This window comes from Cynocephalus volans, chromosome X, assembly GCF_027409185.1.
Source record: "Cynocephalus volans isolate mCynVol1 chromosome X, mCynVol1.pri, whole genome shotgun sequence".
Classification (NCBI taxonomy): Eukaryota; Metazoa; Chordata; class Mammalia; order Dermoptera; family Cynocephalidae; genus Cynocephalus; species Cynocephalus volans.
In genome coordinates this window covers 75,534,341-75,552,786 of record NC_084478.1, presented here as the reverse complement: position 1 = coordinate 75,552,786, position 18,446 = coordinate 75,534,341, and the positions used below count along the sequence as shown (strand labels likewise).

The 18,446-nt window shown below is 38.9% G+C and overlaps 1 protein-coding gene across 2 annotated transcripts in view; it reads right to left on the bottom strand.

Moving 5' to 3' along the window:
- Positions 1-18,446, bottom strand: part of HEPH (hephaestin) — a 133,215-nt gene that overhangs the window by 101,195 nt on the left and 13,574 nt on the right. For both annotated transcript variants that reach the window (XM_063083910.1, XM_063083909.1), the window contains 7 exons: positions 15,110-15,292; positions 13,731-13,985; positions 11,432-11,600; positions 10,820-10,956; positions 9,180-9,311; positions 2,101-2,312; positions 963-1,113 (listed from right to left, as the gene is read on the bottom strand). In XM_063083910.1, the coding sequence (XP_062939980.1) occupies positions 963-1,113; positions 2,101-2,312; positions 9,180-9,311; positions 10,820-10,956; positions 11,432-11,600; positions 13,731-13,985; positions 15,110-15,292 (1,239 nt within the window). The remainder of the gene's footprint in view (positions 1-962; positions 1,114-2,100; positions 2,313-9,179; positions 9,312-10,819; positions 10,957-11,431; positions 11,601-13,730; positions 13,986-15,109; positions 15,293-18,446) is intronic.

Here is an 18,446-nt window from a genome sequence, read left to right as displayed (position 1 = left end):
CTCCTTTGAACTCTTATGTCTCTTAAAAGTGGTTCCACACTCTTAGCACTTAATTATAGTCTGTTTTGGACTGTTCCATAATTGTTTTATTGGTGTTACTAGTCTCACCTCACTGAAAATTGCTGGGAGCTGCTTGCAAACTGTGACCATGTCTTCCCATTCCTTGACTCACCCACCCACCTACCCTCCTACCCATTCACTTGGTAGTTCACTAATTCAATCAACATTTACTACGTGTGAGTATAGAGGATACAGAGATATGCTACATATGATAACCTTTAAAGTGATTGTACTTTAGCAGAAGTCAAAAGCCACATAACAAATAACTACAATTTTGAGGAGTGTACAGAACTTGCTATTAAAATGGTTTGATTGAATAAAATGCAATAGTGTTTCAGAAAAGGGTGTTAGCCCTGTGGGCTTCGGTGGTAAGAAATGGTTACATGAAGGAAGTAGCTTCTGAGTAGGGCCTTGGACAATGGGCAGCATTTCCACAGGCTGAAGGAAGAGATGTAAGGAGAGGCATTTCAAGTGGAGGGCACAGCATGCAAAAGCATGAAACCAACAAAGCACAAAGTATGTTCATAAAGAGAAAAAGAGCCCCACTTGTCTAGAATACGGGGTGAGCAAGCAAGGTAGTGGGAGATAAGGGAGAGGGAGATAAGACTGGGAAGGTATCACCCCGGCTTATTCTTCACACTCTAGTGGATTTCATGGGCACAATCCTCATCTCATAATACTTTCTTCCAGTGCCCTCCATACCATGGAACACAGGACACAACACAAGAAGGTGCTAAGTATATGATCTGTTGCCTTAGGTTGAATCCCTCAATCTACCTCATAGCTGGGACAGAGCTGACCCATGGGGTCAGTGTTTTCAGGGATTGGTCATGATTTTAGTTAGGGTTAGATTTTACTTTGAACTTCTCAGTTGCAGCCCAGGGCCAAAGTACTCCCCATACCATGCATCCGGTTGGAGTCTTGGAAGCCCTTGACATCCTCTGAGAGCAGTCGGGAATCCAACATAGCAGCTGCTTGATTGGCACTGCTGTACCAGCTCTTGTTCTCATCCAACACAGTGAAGAGGAGAAAGAATTCTTTATCCACCCCTTTCTGCAGGTCCAGTGGAAGAAAGCAGAGGGAGGAATGACAACAGTTTCAGCAGTTGTGGACTGTGTAGCTGCAGATCCAAGGATCCCGATTCTTTGCCATTTCCTTTCCCAGACTTAGTGGCAGTCTCATACCTCCTGCCCAGAGCAGCAAGTTGTTGGTAGGCAGCTTTTCCTTAGGTAACCACAAGTTGAAGATGGCAGAAGGAAATCAGAAAAAAGAGGGAAGACTGAAGGGGAGAAATGTATTAAAGGGGGCAGGTAAGAGCCATAGGATGATCAGGAGGAAGAGGTACAGAACATGATAGGAAAGATCTTGAAGTTACTTGAGGAAAGAAGTAGGGGAAGGTGGCTAGAACAGCAGGGGAGGGCTACAGCAAGAAATGAGAAAGTAAGAGAAAAGTGATAATAATAATAATAATAATAATAATAATAATAATAACAATAATAATTGTTACAGCTAACATATACTATGTGCTTACTATGTGCCAGACACTGTGCTAAGCACTTGATATGGATTATTTTAATTAATCCTCACAGAAACCCAAGGTACCTTCTTTCATTGTTAACCCTTTTTTACAGATGAGGAAACTGAGTCAAAGAGGTTAAGTAACTTGCCCAATATAACACAGATGGAAATGGTGGGTTGGGTATGAAAGAAGACAGGCAAATATTAAAGCAAATTTAGGGGTTAGGAACAAGGGTTAAGGGCCACTGAGGTGAGAGAAAAGAAAAAGATAAAACAAGGAAGAAATGATGATGGGAAAATATGAGTTAGAAAGGAACAGAGGTTTAGAAAGACGTGTGTAAGTAGAAAAATAACATGCAAGATCGCATGAGGTCACCAACTATTAATTTCTGATGCAACAGCTTGGATATATTTTTTCTTATTCCCTTACCTCTAGAACCCAGTTCCATGCTTAACTCCTGTTCAGCAACTCAGCTTCATCCTGCCCCCAGCAGGCTTCCCAGCCAGACACACTATTCATACCTGCTTGCCATCTGCATCCAAGGCACCAGCCTTGCACACCAGGAGGGGGCCCACCAGGCCAGAATTTGTATCTCTTATGGGATCCACAGCAGAAAAGTACATCCAGGTGACACAGGCAGGATCCTGATCAGCGGGACCAGCGTGTGGGGGGACTGTCCAGTGATATATTACTTTCTCAAAGGGTTTGGCCACCAAGCCTGTGTGGGATGAACCTGCAAGGAAAACATGGGACTCATTAATCACATTGGCTAGAATGAGGATCATCAGTTCCAAACAGTGGGACAGAGATAATAAGCTACAAAGGAATTTTGGAGCAGCAGCAGCAGCAACATGGAATATTGAAAAGGACCCTGGCCTAGGAGTCAAGAGACTAGAGTTCAGTTTCTGGTTCTGCCACTACTTATTATATAAACTGGGGAATTTAAAATCATCTAGATTTCAGTTTTCCAAAATCGTAGGTTCTCTGGTTTAAAAGGGACTTTAAGACTTATTTGGAATACTCCTCACTTGAAAATATACATTAATCTCCTCTTACATCTCTACTTCTGCTTAAAACTCTACAGTGATGGGAGACTCACTACCTGTCATCATAGTCCATTTAATCTTTGAACAGCTCTGGTTGTTAAACACTGATTCCTTTCTCTATGTATGTGTGTGTGTGTGTATATATGTTGTGTGTGTGTGTGTGTGTGTGTGTGTGTGTGTGTGTGTATGTGTGTGTGTGTGTGTGTGAGAAAAAAACTAAGGCTGTAATTTCTTAAATGGACACAGGACACGGTCTGGTCAAACAATGCATGGAAATTTTTTTTTTCAATTTTCAACCATTCATTAGTGAACAAAGAAGTAGAAATAAAAGTAGTTAGAAAATTTATTTGCCTATCAAATTAGCAAAAATATTACAAATTATAATAATCAATGCCGGTAAGAAGTAGTTCAAATGGCACCTAACCCTCTTACTCACCTATGAAAAGGTGATTGTAAATAGGAATAACCCTTTTGGAAAAAAGGTTGACAAAATTTGTCAAAAGTTTTAAAAAGGTTAATGCCCATAAATAAAGTAAGATGTTCAATAGATGCTGAAAAGATGTTCAATCTGAAGTAATCAAACAAATATAATTTTAAAAGCAGTGACTTTTATTGATGTTGTTTGCCTACAAGACCGTCGTTCTGACAAAAATTAAAAAGACTACGCCAGTGCTGTTGTAAGGAAAGGGGCCGTCTAAGATACTGTTGATGAAAGTCCAAATTGATGGGATTGCAAATCTCTCCAGAGAGCAATTTGAATGCAGGTACCCAAAATTTTAATGTGTGTATCCTCTGACACAGCGATTCCACATCTTAAAAATATATTCTGAAGAAATAATCATAAAAGTGTTCAAAGAAGCATATATGTGGATATTCGTATTGTAGTTTATAACAAGGGGGTATAATTTGGAATGGTTTTAACTTATAATATTCATTCATTATTTTTAACTCTTTAAATTTTCAAACACAGAGAAAACTTTAAACATTAATACAATGATCACCCTACCACCTAGATATATTGTTAACATTTTGCCATCTTTAATTTATCTAAGTATACGTGTATGCATATGTATACACATACACACACACACAAAAGTTTTACTTGTTTGCCTTTGCTGGATCACTTGGAAATAAAATGCAAACATCCTGAAATTGTACTCCTAAACACATCAGCAAGCAGCTCCTATGGTACTAAAATATCATTACACACCTAAGAAAATTCCCTAATATCATCTATGTGCAGTCTATATAAAGATGTTTCCAATTATCTTCAAAAAGTCTCTTAAAGTTACTTTTTTATAACCAGGATCAGTTAAGGTTTGTAGGTTGCATTTTGCTGTTATGTCTCTAATTCTACCCCCCCACCACCACACACACACCATTGGTATTGACTTTGAAAATACTAGACTAGTTGCCTTGTAGAATGTTCTTTTATTCTAAATTTATCTGTAACTTTGCCCTTCATGCTTTCGGTATTTTAAAAATATTTTTGGCTTAGAATTAGCATGTGTTTACAATGTCAGAGAAAACAAGAAATTAATTACACAATAATCCCACTTCTAGGATTTTGTCTCCTGAGATAATAATTCAAAATGCAAGTTAAGATATACACATTTATTCAATGCAACCTGATTTACAATATTAAAAACTACTGGAAAAGCCTACATGCCCCAAAAATAGAGAATAGGGTAAATAAATTTTGACAAATCCATGTGATAGAGGGTTATGTAGTCATTAAAATGCTTATAACTTTATAACATCATGGAAAAACAGACATGATACAATGGTGAGTGAGCATAGTAGGATACAAAACTGTACAAAACATATGACCTCTTTTTTTTTTTTCCCCAAGACAGCCGACTAGAGAGGCCTGGTGCTAGTACCCCCAACAAAAAGAGATCAAAACAACAGACAAATATATTTTGACCAGAGCAACTGAGGAAATATGCTACAGAGCACCAGGAGAGTGACGAGATCCCTGTGAAACATGGAAGGTGGATGGAAATGTCACCATAGAGAACAGAGCAGGGCATCCAGCCTATGACCCACCACAGGGACCAGCTCAGAATCAAGAGGAGACAAAGTAAGCTGGAAAAGACCCCATCTGTTCCACTGCTGCCACAAACACCAGCAGACCCCACCACTAAAGAATTCCCCAGTGTTTTCAGGAACCAGGCCCAGTTGGAGAATATCTCGGAGTTAGTGAGTTAGTGTAGCTGCACAATCTCATGGTAGAAATCCAGAGAGAGGAAACCCCTCCTGCCCTGAGCTTCTGAGATGGAGTGCTGTCTTGGAGTTGAACATGTGGCTGGAGTGCGCTCTGCCCCAGACTTGGTGAAACAGACTCCCTTTGTCTGGAGGCCCAGCCTGCATTCTACTGCATTCACACAAGTGCCAGTGGGAACATGGCCCTACATTCTAGAGCCTAGGACAGACAGAAAGACAGAGACCCCAGCATCTGAACCCATGAAGCATCCCTCCCCTCCCAGGCAAGCAGGCAGGTCAGCTGAGAAGAAAAGTTTCCAAGGTGTGGCAGTTCCCCACATTTGCATGTGCCCACCCTGAAAGGCCCATGGATCCACAAAACCCATAAGGTGCTCACACTGGCCTACAAATGGAAACCAAAAAAGAGCAGGAGTCCCCAAACTAATGTCAGGTAAAATAGACTTCAAACCAAGAACTGTAAAAAGACACAAAACAGACATTGCAGCAAGAAGGTGTAACAATTATAAATATATATGCATCCAACATTGGAGCACCCAGATATACAAAGCAACTCTACTGGATCTAAGGGAAGAGATAGACCCCAACACAATAATGGTTGGGGAGTTTAACACCACTCTCAGCATTGGATGGATCATCTAGAAAAACTATTAGCAGAGAAATGTTGGATTTAAACAGCACTGTAGACCAAATGGACTTGAAAGACACATACAGAACATTTTACCCAACAAGTGAAGAATATACATTTTTCTCATCAGCACATGGATCATTCTCCAGGACAGACCACATGCTAGGCCACAAATTAAATCTTAACAAACAAACTTAAAAAGATTGAAATCATATCAAGTATTTTTACAGACCACAAAGGAATAAAATTAGAAATTAATAACAAACAAAACTTTGGAAACTACATAAGCACATGGAAATAAAACAAAATGGTTTTTTGAGAAGATAAACAAAATAGACAAGTCATTGGCCAAACTAACCAAAAAAGGAAGTATGAAGACCCAAATAACAAAAGTCAAAAATGGAAAAGGAGATGTAACAACCAATACCACAGAAATACAAAGAGTTATTAGAGACTGTTATGAACAACTATATACCAGCAAGTTAAAAATCTCTAGGAAACAGATAAATTTCTGGATGCATACAAACTACCAAGATTGAACCAAGAAGAAATGGGAAACATGAACAGAGCAATAATGAGTGACAGTATTGAAGCAGTAATTGGCAGTCTCCCAACATAGAAAAGCCCAGGACCAGAAGGCTTCATTGCTGAATTCCTTTAAAGAATTAATACCAATCCTTTCAAACTATTCTGAAAAATTGAAACAGTGGAAATTCTCCCAAACTCATTCTATGAAGCCAGCATTACCCTGATACCAAAACCAAAGATACAAAAAACAAGGAAAACTACAGACCAATATCTCTGAAGAACATAGACACAAAAATCCTCAACAAAATATTAGCAAGCAGATTGTAAGAGCACATCCAAAATATTATACACTATGATTAAGTGGGATTCACCCAAGAGATGCAAGGATGGTTCTACATTTGCAAATCAATAAAATTGATCAACAAAATCAAAGACAAAAACTATATGATTATTTCTGTAAATGCAGAAAAATTCAACCTCCCTTCTTGATAAACACTTTCAACAAATTAGATATAGAAGGAAAGTACCTCAACACAATTAAAACCGTATATAGCAAACCCACTGCTGACATCATCCTGAATGGAGAAAAGCTGTAATCATTTTCTTTAAGAACAGGAACATGACAAGGATGCATTCTCACCGCTTCTATTCAACATAGTATTGGAAGTACTTGCCAGAGCAATCAGGCAAGAGAAAGACAGAAAGTGCATCAATGTTAAAAAAGATGAAGTCAAACTATCCCTTTTCACAGAAGACATGAAAACCTTAAAAACTCTACCAAAAAATTCCTAGAGCTGATAAACTAATTCAGTAAAGTTGCAAGATGCAAAATTAATACACAAAAGCCAGTAGCATTTGTATACACCAACAATGAACTAGCAGAAAAAGAAATCAGGAAAGCAAGCCCATGTAAAATTACTACCAAAAGAATAACATACCTAGGGATAAATTTAACCAAGGATGTGAAAGATCTCTACAATGAGAACTGCAAAACACTGCTGAAAGAAATTAAGGAGGACATTTAAGGATGGAAAGACATTCCATGTTCATGGATTGGAATAATTAACATTGTGAATATGTCCATACTACCCAAAGCGATCTATAGAATCAATGAAATTCCCATCAAAATTCCAATGACATTCTTCACAGAAATAGAAAAAGCAATCCTAAAATTCATATGGAACAACAAAAGACCCCAGATAGCCAAAGCAATCCTGAGAAAAAAATAATAATAATGAATAAAGCTGGAGGTATTACATTACCTGACTTCAAATTGTACTACAAAGTTATAATAACCAAAACAGCATGGTACTGGAATAAAAAGAGACACATGGATGAATGGAACACAATAGAGAACCCAGAAATCAACCAATATACTAACAGCCAACTCATCTTCAACAAAGGCACCAAGAACATACATTGGGAAAGGAGAGCCTCTTCAGGAAATGATTATGGGATAACTGGATATCTGTGTGTAGAACAATGAAACAAGACCTGTACCTCTTGCCATATACCAAAATCAACTCAAAATGGTTTAAAGATTTAAATATAAGACATGAAACTATAAAAGCCCTGGAGTAAAACATAGGAGAAACAAACACTTCAGAATGTGGGACTGGGCAAAGTCTTTATGAATAAGACCTTAAAAATATAGGCAAAAAAGAAAAAATTAACAATGGGATTACATCAAACTTAAAAGCTTCTGCACAGCAAAAGAAACAATTAACAGAGCAAAAAGACAACCCAAAGTATAGGAGAAAATGTTTGCAAACGATGCATTCAACAAGTGATTAATATCCAGAATATACAAGGAACTCAAGCAACTCAAAAGTAAAAATAAATTAATTAATTAAAAATGGACAAAGGAGCTGAATAAACATTTGTCAAAAGAAGTCATACAAATGGCCAACAAGTACATGAAAAAATGATCAATATCATTAATCATCAGGGAAATTCAAATCAAAACCACACTGAGATATCATCTTACCCCAGTTAGACTGGCTATTGTCCAAAAAACAGAAAATAACAAATGCTGCTGAGGTTGTGGAGAAAGGGGAACCCTTACACACTGTTGGTGGGACTGTAAATTAGTACAACCATTATGGAAAACAGTATGGAGGTTTCTCAAACAACTACAGATAGAACTACTATACAATCCTGCAATCCCACTAATTGGTATACACCCAAAGGAATGAAAATCATGTCCAAGGGATACCTGCACTCCCATGCTTGTCACAGCTCAATTTACAATAGCCAAGATAGGGAATCAAACTAAATATCCATCAACAGACAACTGGATAAGGAAAATGTGATATATATACACAATGAAATACTACTCAGCCATAGAAAAGAATGAAATTCTGCTATTTGCAGCAACATAGATGAGCTTGGAGAAAATTATGTTAAGTGAAACAAGTCAGGCACAGAAAGAGAAATACAACATGTCCTCATTCATAACCAGCAGCGAAAGAAAGAGAAAGAAAAACGGCCACAATAATGTGCTCAACTTTCAGAAAGAGAGAAGAGAACTGTGCAAAAGAATGAGGTGGAGAGAAGTTAGCAAGAAATTGGTTAGTGGACACAAGGAATGATTCCGTTTTGTAATGATGAACACACTAACTATCCGGATTTGATTATCACAGGTATTTTATACAGGTATTGATAGTCATCACTACCCCACAAATATATATAATCAATTATTTTTCAATAATAAAATAAATAATAATAATAAAAGAAAACAACAAAAAAACGCAAATAATCTCTTATCTATAAATATACACATTTTATAAGCTTAGAAAAATATTAAAAGGTATATCAAAGTGTACATAGCAGTCAAGGATTCAATTCCCTGTACTGGCCAGCTGCCAAAATTTATTTTAAATGTACATAGTAATTCCTCTACGAATTAAATTTATTTATTTAAAAATTTTCTGTGTTTTTCAAAATCACATAATAAACATATTTTTATGATCAGAATATTTTAAAATATATTCAGAAGTTTTCTCTTATTTCTGAGCCCTACTCTGCCTCACTATTATATCACTCATTCATTCAGCAATGTTCACAATAGCAACAAATATGCCTGCTTTTCCCTCTCCACCCTCCATTTATCTGTCCTCTAGAGTAACCTGCTACCAACTGCAGCCCACATTTGTTGGAAACCCTGCCAGCTCACCGTCATTGTACACAGTTCCCTCGTAGTCTTTTTCATAAAAGACACCATGGGGCTGCATGCTGAATGGCTGTGAGGCACGGTTGTAGAAGATCACCTGGATGGTGTCACCTACCTCAGCCCGGATCACTGGCCCTGGAAAATGAGAAGAAGAGACAAGGAGAATGAAAACAGGAATGAATAGGGAGGAAGAAAACAGAAGGAGAGGGAGAGACAGAAAAGGGAAGTGAAAGTAAAAAGATAGAGAACTCTCTTCTTTTTGCAATAGTAATCTACTTTAAGTATACTGTAATTCATAATTATAAAAAGCACTATACAATCCATCATTTCATTTTGATCCTCAAGCATCATTCTATGGCATACAGGGCAGAGATTATTGCCTTCATTTTACAGATGAGGAAACTTTAGTTCAGAGAGGTGAAATTGATCTACCCAAATTCAAGTGGCTGATTATCTGCAGAGCCAGAACCCAAAGCTAGGAATTTCTCCCACCGCACTGTCAAGTTGAATCACATTTCCGCTAACTTTACTGTCCCAGCTTCCATAGCTATATCTCCTGGTAGGACCTACTAAGATCTGAGCTTGCCTCAATCTTAAGCCAATTTTGAGCAAAGAGAATTAGTATATCCTCTATCCAGGCCCTGGGCTAGTTAGTCTGACCTCAACTCCCAGATTTGTCTGTGCTTTACTACCCACCACCTCTAACCTAGCTTGGGTCAACTTTGAGACCAACCAAAAGTACCAAGGAAATACCCTGAGCACTTATGTAGGCTCTGATTCCTAGTCAGAATTTCTAGCTCAGTTTCCTACTCAATTTCCATATCTAATGGTCCACCTCCGCTCAAAAACTGGGGGCCCATAGTGAACCCCAGCTAATGATAACTCATTCATACTCACCACCATCTCTTTCCGTATATCTCCCTATCCAGCTGATGTAGGACCTATTGTTCATTTCCAGATCTATAATCAGCTGGCAGACACCTATTGCTAGAGTCTATTATGTTACTTTCATTTCCCAAGTTTTCACCTATCTGATTGGTTTTATTTTTTAGTTCCACCAGGTAACCAAACCACATCTACCTTTGCTATACTCTTTCAATCTTTTGCTTTAGACCATCGGGATACCTTCCCTAAGGTCAGACTCAAGGTTGGTTGTGCATCTCTCACCATAGCAGCATATCTGTATGCCATGCTAACCTACTCTTGGCCCCAGATTGCCAAGAATCTAGACAGTCATACTGCTAGGTTTTATAACCCTTCAGGTATACCCCTAGAGAAGCAATTATAAAAGTGTGATCTGCACAGCAGTGGTACTGGAATATGTTCACCAAAAAAGGTTCATTAGTAACATATGAGAAATGCTATATACTCTATTCTCCTCATGAAGACTCATGATGAACAAAAATAAATCCAAGGCTCTCAGAAGTCCTGCAGCAAAGAACACTATTTTCCTATGCTTAACGTAGTGCCTATCAAACACATTCAGACCCATAACCCTTTTTCGCAATACACATCTCTTGATACTCATTTTGCGAGATGCTGGTCTAGAGTGTGCCCCTGAGCCACCTCAAATCTCCAGTTTCTAAGTCCTCCTCACTTTTCTGACTCTAGTCAATGACTTTCATAAGTAAAAGATCTCTCACCCAGGATTCCAAGATGCTTATCTTCTTCCAGCTGCACCTTCTCCTGGAATGTCTCATCTTGGAAGGCTTCATATCGGACTTTCCAGTAAGTGCCCCCAATTCGGCTGGAACTCTTCTGGAAGAACTTGTATGAGCCACTGGCATATAAGGAGGCAAACATCATATGATTTAATTGGGTGTCAAATAGATGCCTATTCCATCCTTATTCTTATAAAGTTATGGAACTTTATGGTTAGGAAGACTTCAGAGATCATACAGGTTAACTCTCACTAGCGAAGGTATCTCCTCTGGTGGCACCACTTATAAGTGATATACATCTTCTGCTTGAGCCTTTCTAAAGATAGGGAACTCATTTTCAGGGGAGGCAATCCTTTACCATTGGATAGTTTTAACTATTCAAGTGCTTTTTAGTAGGCTAGAATATCCTTGTTTATAAGTTCCAGACATTGGGACCAGTTCTACTCTCCAGAGTTTCATAGCCTACATCTGTCCTTAATCATCCTAGCCATAAAGTTTGTGACCCCCAAGAGAAGTGAGAGATTTCTGGGAGTGAGATAATAGGTGTTTGGGGTTGGGCTCAGGAGCAGAGAGAGGTAGCCCACTGCTTCTTACCTGTCTGGCTCTCTTAAACTCTTCCCAGTACTCCCATCATGCCCCACTGGGCCATAATCCCATCGAATCTCATGGGCCTCAATGAAGTACTGCCGAACTTTGCCTGTAAGCAGGTCCACAGGAGGGGCTGTGGAGCAAGACTGGACCTTGTAGAGTGCCTGCATGCCATCTGGAGGAAGAACATTGTGGCTGTCCCCATTCTACCCAACAGAATTTTGACCCAGAGGACTTACCTTCTTCCTTCTCCTAGTGTTTTCTCCTCCCTCCCACCATTAGTCTCTTTACTGCTCCCCCAAAATGGGCCACTTCCTGTCACTCCTCTAGAGCCTGACTGGTAGAAAACAAGCCCAGGTAATAATTCAAGTACTTAAACACCACCACTGGCACATTTACCAGATCCTCATTCCTGCCTCTGCAAAAGACTCACCTTTTAGCAACATCACAGAGACTGAAGTGAGGAGACCTGACTTCAAGCCCAAGCATTACAACTATCTGTAGGACCTTAGGCGAGTCACATCCTCAATCTGAGCTTCTTTTGTAAATAGGGAAAATAGGAAAATTCACCTCACAGGGCTAGTGGGAGCATTAAAAGAGGGGTAAGTTATTTACAAACTGGGAAGCTCCCAAAATAATGGAACATTTTCTATACATGGAGATTAAGCTTCAGACCTGGGGCTGTCAGGAAAATATAGATTCTAAGTAATGTCTCCAAATGTGGAAGAAACTACATCGAGGCATAATGGTAATGAGTGACACTGTCTTATATTGCCTTAGTAACTTATAGAGATCATTCAGCTACATTATCTAATTTGAGTCTTACACCATTCTAAAGATATTTGAAATTTGTAAACTAGATGTCTGAGGTATAAAGGAGGATGAAAGAATAATCATTTTTGATGAAAATATATTATATGTTAGGCCATGTGTCCCGGGTTTTATATATGTTACCTTCATCAATATTCACAACCACCCCGTGAAATAGACTTTTAATGTCCCATTTTGCAGGTGAAGAAAATTAAGAATCAGAGAGGTTAAGGAATTTGTCCAAGATTGCCCAGCTAGTCAGTGGTGGAGTTCATACTTAAGCTCCCAGCTCCCATCTTTTAACTACTGATCTTGAGTGCTCATTTTCTTCTCTTATGTCCACTATATTGGTCACATCATCCCCCTACTCTCTAAGATTCAAAATCACATTATTTCTCTGACATCTCATTATAACTTTATGAGGTAGCCATCATTATTGGCATCCACAGACAAGGAAACAGAGGTTCTGAGAAGTGGCATGACTTACCAAAGGTGGCTAAGCAAATGGAGGAATCAGGACTTGAATCCAGGCTTTTCTGGCTCTAAGGTCCATGCTAGTCCCACTATTGCACTGCATCCCTAATCCAGTCCATATTCATACTCTCTTACCCAGGTATCTTTGGGTTCAAGAACAGATTCTGGATTATGGAGCACATGTACCAGGCCCCTACTGGGTCAAACCTACAACCCCAGTTTATAATTCATCACCTACTTGAATCCACTTTCACATACTCACATATCACTTTCCTGATAGCATCCTAATTCATAATGATCAAATAATTCTAGAAAGTGAGAGATGAAGAGAATTTTAGAGGCTATTTAGAACAATTCCCCTATTTTTCAGATGTGGCAAATGAGGCCTAGAAATGGGAAGACACTTGCCCAAAGTCATATAGTGAGTTTTTCACAGAACCGAAACTACAACTCAAACCTTTTAATCAATTATCTAGTGCTTTTTCTATTGCCTCATATGTTCCTCCTTCCCTCTGATACTCCTCACTGCACTATGCCATTACATAAACCATTCTTCCTCTGAAAGCAAAACCTTTCATCCCTACTTTTGTTAGGTCTCAACTAAAGTGTCACTACTTACCCACAATACTCCATGATCGCCTGCACAAACCTTACTCCCCTTTAACTAATCTCTCCTTCACTCCCTTCCCAGTCAGCTGAATACCTCCAGGTTTTAATTCCTTAGAATTTTGAGGGAAAAAAAGCAGCTTAAAATTCTACCTATCCATCCCTAGGCCAACTTATGCTTGACATGAGGAAGAATAAACCCACAGAGATGTGCCCAAGGTCACCCAGCAAGTTAATCCCACAGCCAGGAAAGAACCTGAGATCCCTGACTTCTAGTCCAGTGTTTCATTCTTTATACCAAGAAGTCTCATTTGGGAGACCTATCTTATGGCTCCAGGCCAGAAGGCCAGCCTCCCGTTGAGTATTATTCACACTTCCCTCCTATATCCCAAGAATCAGAAATGTTTAATCTTACCTTGCAAGTGACTGTTCACTTGACAGCTAATTAACCAGGTGCCAGGCTCCTGGGGTACCATCTCAGCAGTCACAAAAGTGGCTGGAAAGATGTGAGCCACATCAGTGTGGTGTCCACGGGTGGTCAGCATCTGTCCATGGAAGAAAGCTGTGTGAACATCGACTTCATTGCCCATGCCAAACAAGTGCCAGGCTACACGCTTCTGTGCACACATGCTCAGCTCTGGTAAGTTCCCAAAGACAAAGCCATTGATTGCTGCAAAAGAAAACCCAAAGAGAATATCAGAGTTAGGAAAGGAGACCCTATGGAAGAAGACTTACCATCTGACAATAATAACAGATAGCATTTACATAAGGTTTGAAAGAGCATACTGTGCTGACCATATGTGTTATATTATTTAAAAATAATAAACAGCCCTGGAAAATAGGCAGATATCATTCTCATTCAAAAACATGAGCTCAGAGAAGTAAAGTTACTTCTCTCCAAAGGCCACAAAGCTATTAAGTGGTAAAGCCAATATTACAAAACAGCAATCTGAGGAAGCTCTCTGTAGAATGGAGTTATTTTGCAGGCTATTCTCTTCTTTCAGGCTGGTTTCCTTACAAAATTTCCACGGGATATTTGTAAAATTAGCAGACTAGTTTACGTGGTAATTATAATCAATTGGTATAAAACCTAAGATAAATTTGAACTTTCCAAACCATTGTTTACATCTCCCCACTGAGTTTTCACCTCCCCTTAGGACTGTCTGCCTTTGAACCCGCTTCTGTGACCAAAGGTAAGTAAATCACTTCCTTAACTAAACAAAAACAAAATCAACCTGTTTTATTCCTAAAATCAGTTTTACACTCATGCCTCAGGACTTTTGTGACTTTAATTTGTTTTCAGTTTAATTAATATGGTCGATTCCCGTATAGACATAAACTCAGAGTGGAATGAAGAATATAAGCAAGATAACTTTAAAGCAACCATTTTCTCTCCACGAAGTGGATCATTCTTCAAGCTTGCATCCTTTTTAAAACAAAGCAATGTTAATTAATTACATAAGTGGGCACCTCTCACCAAAGTGACTGGGCATATAAAATGTCACTTTGATGATGGGGGGTGCTATTCCACATTATGAAGCAGAGTAGCCTAGTAGCAAGAGCACAGCCTACACAGTCAGAAAGATCAGTTTTACCTGTGCCATTTATCTGCTGCATAATCTTAGGAAACTCAGTGCCCTCACAGGTAAAACACAGAAAAGGCACCTACTACTTCTAGTCCTTGTGAGGATTGTTAAAGGACCAGGTGTGTGAAGGCACCACCAAATACTACGCTCAGTGGACACCCTCCATTAGCATTCACTGTCATAATGTGGCCACCCCTTCCCAACTAACCGTGCATCCTGTTGCTCTCCTGAAAGTCCTCATCTTCTTTGTCCACTGAGGCAGGGTCTGAGCAGTAAGAGGCAATGTTCTCATCAAGATGCCAGCTAAGGTTCTCATCTACCACACTGAAGAGCAGGAAGAAATGATGGTCCACGTCCTGCCTCCGAGGAGGGGAGTTCCCATCCAGGGCTCCTAGGGCAAATAAGAATGGTGCCCTTGAGAACCTTTCCTTAGCAACAGTAAGCTGCAAGAGGTACTCATAAGAAAGGGATAGGAAGAGAGGGAACCTTAAGAGTCTGTCAGCAACAGAAAAGCAGATATAGCCTCCTCACACTAATTTCTATTTCCAAACTTCCCAGGTAAAACGGCCAATTCAGTTGAACTTAGGACTTAAAGATGGGCCACACAGGATCTGGAATAATTCCTTCCCACCATCCCTGCTGATGTCTTTAACCCAGGGCTTATACCTGACCACATTCCTACAGTACTCTGGTCTTCAGACCTATTTATTAAGCATATCCTATCTCCAACCAAGTCCTCAATCCTCTCCAAACCCTGATGGCCACGCCTTCAATCTTACCCATACCTAAACTCTTGCCACACACCTTACTCTGATGTGACTTGACTCCCATCATGACTAATTTGAGTTTTAAAAGTGAAATAAGACAAATAATAAGAAAGTAGAATTCAGCAGTAAAGCCATCCAGTCCTGGGCTTTTCTTTGTTAGAAGACTGCTGATTATCGCTTCAATCTCATTGCTTGTTATTGGTATGTTCAGATATTCTATGTCTTCTTGGTTGAGTCCTGATAATTTATGTGTCCAGAAATTTATCCATTTCCTTCAGGTTTTCAGATTTGTTAGAGAATAGCTGTTTATAATAGCCTCTAATGATTCTTTAAATTTCTGTGGTATCAGTTTAATATCTCCTCTTTCATTTCTCATTTTTGTTTTCTTCTTTTCTTCTTCTTCTTCTTCTTCTTCTTCTTCTTCTTCTTCTTCTTCTTCTTCTTCTTCTTCTTCTTCTTCTTCTTCTTCTTCTTCTTCTTCTTCTTCTTCTTCTTCTTCTTCTTCTTCTTCTTCTTCTTCTTCTTCTCTTCTTCTCCTTCTCCATCTCCTTTCTATTATGAGTATTCATGAGATACAAAGCTAATTGTCACCCCATGTGCCCATGAGGTGAGGGCTACAGTCATACTAGGAGCATACCCACTACCAAAAATTACTTTTGTACCCCGTGTCCCCCACACAATTATCCCCCAAACTCCCTCCCCCTCCCTCCCACTCTACTTTGTAGCCCAAGGAGTATCACCCTCTGTAATACCACTGCACTACTGTGGACTTTCTTTCCTTCTTTTTTTCTCTCTTAGCTCCCACTTATGAGTGAGCACATGTGGTACTTATCCCTCTGTGCTTTCCTTTTTCACTCAACATAAGTTTCTCCAGGTTCATCCATGTTGTTGTAAATGGGAGTATTTCATTCTTTTTTATGGCAGAGTAGTATTCCATAGTGTATATATGCCACAGTTTCCTTATCCAATCATCCATCAGTGGACATTTAGGTTGGTTCCATATCTTGTCTATTGTAAATACAGCTGCGATGAACATGGGAGTGTAGGTATCCCTTCAACATGATGATTTCCATTCCTCTGGATATATACCCAGAAGTGGGATTGCTGGATCGTACGGAAGATCTGTCTGTAGTTGTTTTAGAAACCTCCGTACTGTTTTCCATAGTGGTTGTACTAATTTACACTCCCACCAACAGGGTAGGAGTGTTCCCTTCTCTCCACACCCTCGCCAGCATTTGTTATTCACCATCTTTCTGACTATAGCCAGTATAACTCGGGTCTCTTCTTTTTTTATTTAGCCTTGCTAATGGTTTGTCTGTTTTGTTTATTTTCTCAGAAAAAAAAAAAACTTCATCTCATTGATCTTCTGTATCTTTTTTGGGTCTCTATTTCATTTAGTTCAGCCCTGATCTTAATTATTGTTTTCCATCTACTAATTTTGGAGTTGAATTGTTCTTGTTTTCCTAGTTCTTTGAGGTGTAGCGTCAGGTTGTTAATTTTAAAACTTTCTATTCTTTTAATGTAAGAAGTGTTTATTGCAATAAACTTCCCTCTCATTACTGCTTTGGTCATATCTCACAGGTTTTAATATGATGTGTCTTTATTTTCATCAGTGTGGAGAAATTCTTTGACTTCCTGTTTAATTTCTTCTAGGACCCTTGGGTCATTCAGGAGCATGTTGTTTAATTTCCATGTGTTTGTATGGTTTCCAGAGCTTCATTTTTTTATTGATTTCTAGTTCTAATCCATTGTGGTCTGAAAAGATGCTTGATGGATTTATGACTGAATTCTACTAAACCTTTTTTTTTACCTGTTCCTTTTTTAAAAATTGGTTGTGTATATGCATGAGATACAAAGTTGATTGTCATCCCTTGTGTCCTAGATGTGAAAGCCCAATCCATACTGGCAGCATGCCCGTTACCACAAATTGCAATTGTACCCCATCTCTCCCAACCAATTATCCTCAGCTTCCCTCCACCTCCCTCTTTCCCCCACTCTACTTTGTATCCCTTAGCATGCTTTCTCCCTCTGCAAGTCCAACATGCCATTGTGGTCTTTCTTTCCTTCCTTCTGTCTCTCTTAGCTTCCACTTATGAGTGAGGACATGTGGTATTTATCCCTCTGTGCTTTGCTTATTTCACTCAACGTAAGTTTCTCCAAGCTCATCCATGTTGTTCCAAATACGAGAATTTCATCCTTTTTTATGGCAGAATAGCATTCCATGATGTAGAGGAATTAATACCAATTCTCTTAAATCTATTCCAAAAAATTGAAACAGAGGCCATTATCCCAAACTCATTCTATGAGGCTAGCATCACCCTGATAATAAAACCAGGCAAAGATACAACAAAAAAAGAAAAGTACAGCCCAATACCTTTGATTAACATAGATGCAAAAATCCTCCACAAAATATTAGCAATCAGAATACAGCAACACACCAAAAAAATTACACACCATGATCAAGTGGGATTAATCCTAGAGATGCAAGGATGGGTCACCATATGCAAGTCAATAAATGTCATATACCACATCAACAAAATCAAGGACAAACATCATATGATTTTCTCAATAGAGAGAGAAAAAGTATTTGACAAAATTCAATATCCCTTCATGATAAAGACTCTCAACAAATTACATGTAGAAAGAAAGTATCTCAACATAATAAAAGCCATATATGACAAACCCACTTCCAATATCATCCTGAATGAATGAATAAAGGCAGGAACAAGACAAGGATGCCCATTCTCACCACTCCTATTTAACATAGTATTGGAAGTA